The 2761-nt window shown below is 42.3% G+C and overlaps 1 protein-coding gene across 1 annotated transcript; it reads left to right on the top strand.

The window, feature by feature from the left end:
- Positions 1–1018: 1018 nt before the first annotated feature.
- LOC116371905 (contactin-4-like) lies at positions 1019–2166 on the top strand (the record flags this gene model as incomplete). Its single annotated transcript, XM_031821047.1, has 3 exons — positions 1019–1131; positions 1570–1728; positions 2109–2166. Coding segments are annotated over exons 1-3 (317 nt in total), but the record flags the coding sequence as incomplete, so codon positions are not given.
- Positions 2167–2761: the final 595 nt, after the last annotated feature.

Below are 2761 nucleotides of genomic sequence, written 5' to 3'. Positions count from 1 at the left end.
CTGCTGAGACACTGTCCACCACAGTGTGTACCATGCACACATACTTCCCAGAATGCTTTAGCTGAATATTCCTGACCATCAGATCACCAGCTGATCCCTGATGACAATAGAACAGAAAAAGTGTGCAATTTATCAACAATACTAGTGTCTCGAAATACAGTCATTCAATATATATTTCTTTCCAGCTGTGTAGCACCTTTCATACCACTTATACAGTATACATTATGATAGATTTTTTTATCCCAAGTATGCTATTGCAGTAGCAGTGAGAGAAAAGAGCAGGTAGGAACATTGGAGTGACACTGATTTCAACACTCCTTGTGTTAAAAACAAAAAAACACTTCCTGGAGTTTAAGAGCTCTGCCAAATGATGCTCACAGTGAAATGTCAGTGTTATACAGGCCGTTTTAGTGCAGGGTCTTTGTGTGCTCAGCAGACCAGAGGATAAATCCTGTAGGCAGACAGATTTGTGTGCCTTTGTTCACTGGAGTGTCAGGTGATTTACTCATAAGATCAGCAACAGACTAAGGCATTTAACATGGAGACTTGGCCAGGTAAAACCGTGGACATGAAGATTAAAACAACCAGTCTGTTGCTGATCTTATGAGTAAATCACCTGACACTCCAGTGAACAAAGGCACACAAATCTGTCTGCCTACAGGATTTATCCTCTGGTCTGCTGAGCACACAAAGACCCTGCACTAAAACGGCCTGTATAACACTGACATTTCACTGTGAGCATCATTGGCAGAGCTCTTAAACTCCAGGAAGTGTTTTTTTGTTTTTAACACAAGGAGTGTTGAAATCAGTGTCACTCCAATGTTCCTACCTGCTCTTTTCTCTCACTGCTACTGCAATAGCATACTTGGGATAAAAAAATCTATCATAATGTATACTGTATAAGTGGTATGAAAGGTGCTACACAGCTGGAAAGAAATATATATTGAATGACTGTATTTCGAGACACTAGTATTGTTGATAAATTGCACACTTTTCTGTTCTATTGTCATCAGGGATCAGCTGGTGATCTGATGGTCAGGAATATTCAGCTAAAGCATTCTGGGAAGTATGTGTGCATGGTACACACTGTGGTGGACAGTGTCTCAGCAGCAGCCCACCTGATTGTTAGAGGTACGCACGCACTTCCTCCCTGTGATGATACTTTGGTTTACTGGCATACTGTAGCACCCATAGAGATATACCATATCTAGGGTAGCACTCATCTAAAGAGGAATTAGACAACCTCAGACATGATCACCCGTTCTATTAATTCCCTTTACTTCAGCCAACTATTCTGGGTGACATTCATTCAGTGTTAAATAATGACTACAGGAGCATCTGAAATCAATGCATAAATTTTCCTCTTCTCCTTCGTTTTTGAATCCTTTTGTATTTCCCCTCATCAACTGGAGGATCTTTATCTCTGCTGTGTGAAATATTAAATGTCTCTCTCTTTTGTGGGCAGACTGCTCTAACCTTGCCATCCTTTTTTTGGCTGACACAATAGAACTATTTGACAGTGGTTGTCCTTGTCTCCCTGTTCTGTGCCTGTGCTGCTGGTTATTTCAGGGCCTCCCGGTGCCCCAGAGGGCCTTATTGTGGGGGAAATCACTGACTCCACTGCCCAGCTCTCCTGGGAGTCTGGACCTGACCACCACAGCCCTGTCATCACATACAGCATCCAGGCCAGGACCCCCTTCTCCATAGGCTGGCAGGCCGTCAGGACAGGTAGCTACAATGCCAGCCCATCCCTCACAGACACTGTTTACAGATGTAGGATCTTAATTTGATCACCCTGTTGCAGGAGAACGTTCTTGCAATGCAGGAAATGTAGACCTTGTAGTGTATTTAAGGTTTAAAAGGCTTCTGATGTTTGTAATTTCCCCTTTAAAATGTCTGTTCTATCAGAATACTGTGGGAATAGTCAGCTTTGGGGATGAATGATGTGAACAGGAGTATTTATCTTTAATCATTCGTTATCTTGGGGGCCTTCTTGGATAAGTTATATTGACATTAATTGTATCACAGGCAGTCTTTGATAACATGAATGTGTTTTGTTGGTGGATGAGAATCAATATGTATTTAAATTCTAAATTCTTTAATCCTAGTTCCTGATTCTGTGCCTGGACAGATGTTTCATGCAACGGTGATAGATTTGAACCCTGGGTGGATTACGAATTCAGGGTGGTGGCTAGCAACAATGTGGGTGTTGGAGAGCCCAGCATGCAATCCAAGCAGATTCGAACAAAAGCGGCAGGTACATTCTCATTTCTCTTTTTCCTCTTGTGGTGAATCTATCAACCCCACGGTGGAAATGTAATTTAACGGTCTGATTAGTTTCATTTTGCATGGAGTGTTCCGTTCAGCCCCTGATGAATTTCACCATGTAGAACCCACATACACTTTTCACGCCAGTCCACTGGTTATTGTGCCTTTCTCATCGCTAATTACGTGTAATGAAGACAGAATCAGCTCTGTTCCAATTTGACTGACACAGAGACAGATGTTACTAATTGACCTAATAGGAAAAGAAAGTGAGAGATAATTTATTCGTGTGTTTAGGCCCACGTGGCCTATCTATCCATGTGGATATTGACACTCGAGACATTTGCCTGTCAGATTAGAACTACCCGAGCAGGAGGCATCATACCTTTTATAGCATTCCGACGCTGTTCACATCAGCACTCAGGAATTTCTGCCATGATTAATTCATGTCAGCAGCATCAACAGGAGCCGTGTGAAATACCCACGCCTGCCATAA

This window comes from Oncorhynchus kisutch, unplaced genomic scaffold (genome assembly GCF_002021735.2).
Source record: "Oncorhynchus kisutch isolate 150728-3 unplaced genomic scaffold, Okis_V2 scaffold3825, whole genome shotgun sequence".
Lineage (NCBI taxonomy): Eukaryota > Metazoa > Chordata > Actinopteri > Salmoniformes > Salmonidae > Oncorhynchus > Oncorhynchus kisutch.
The sequence above is the reverse complement of the archived record's forward strand: the minus strand, read 5'-3'. Positions and strand labels throughout refer to the sequence as shown.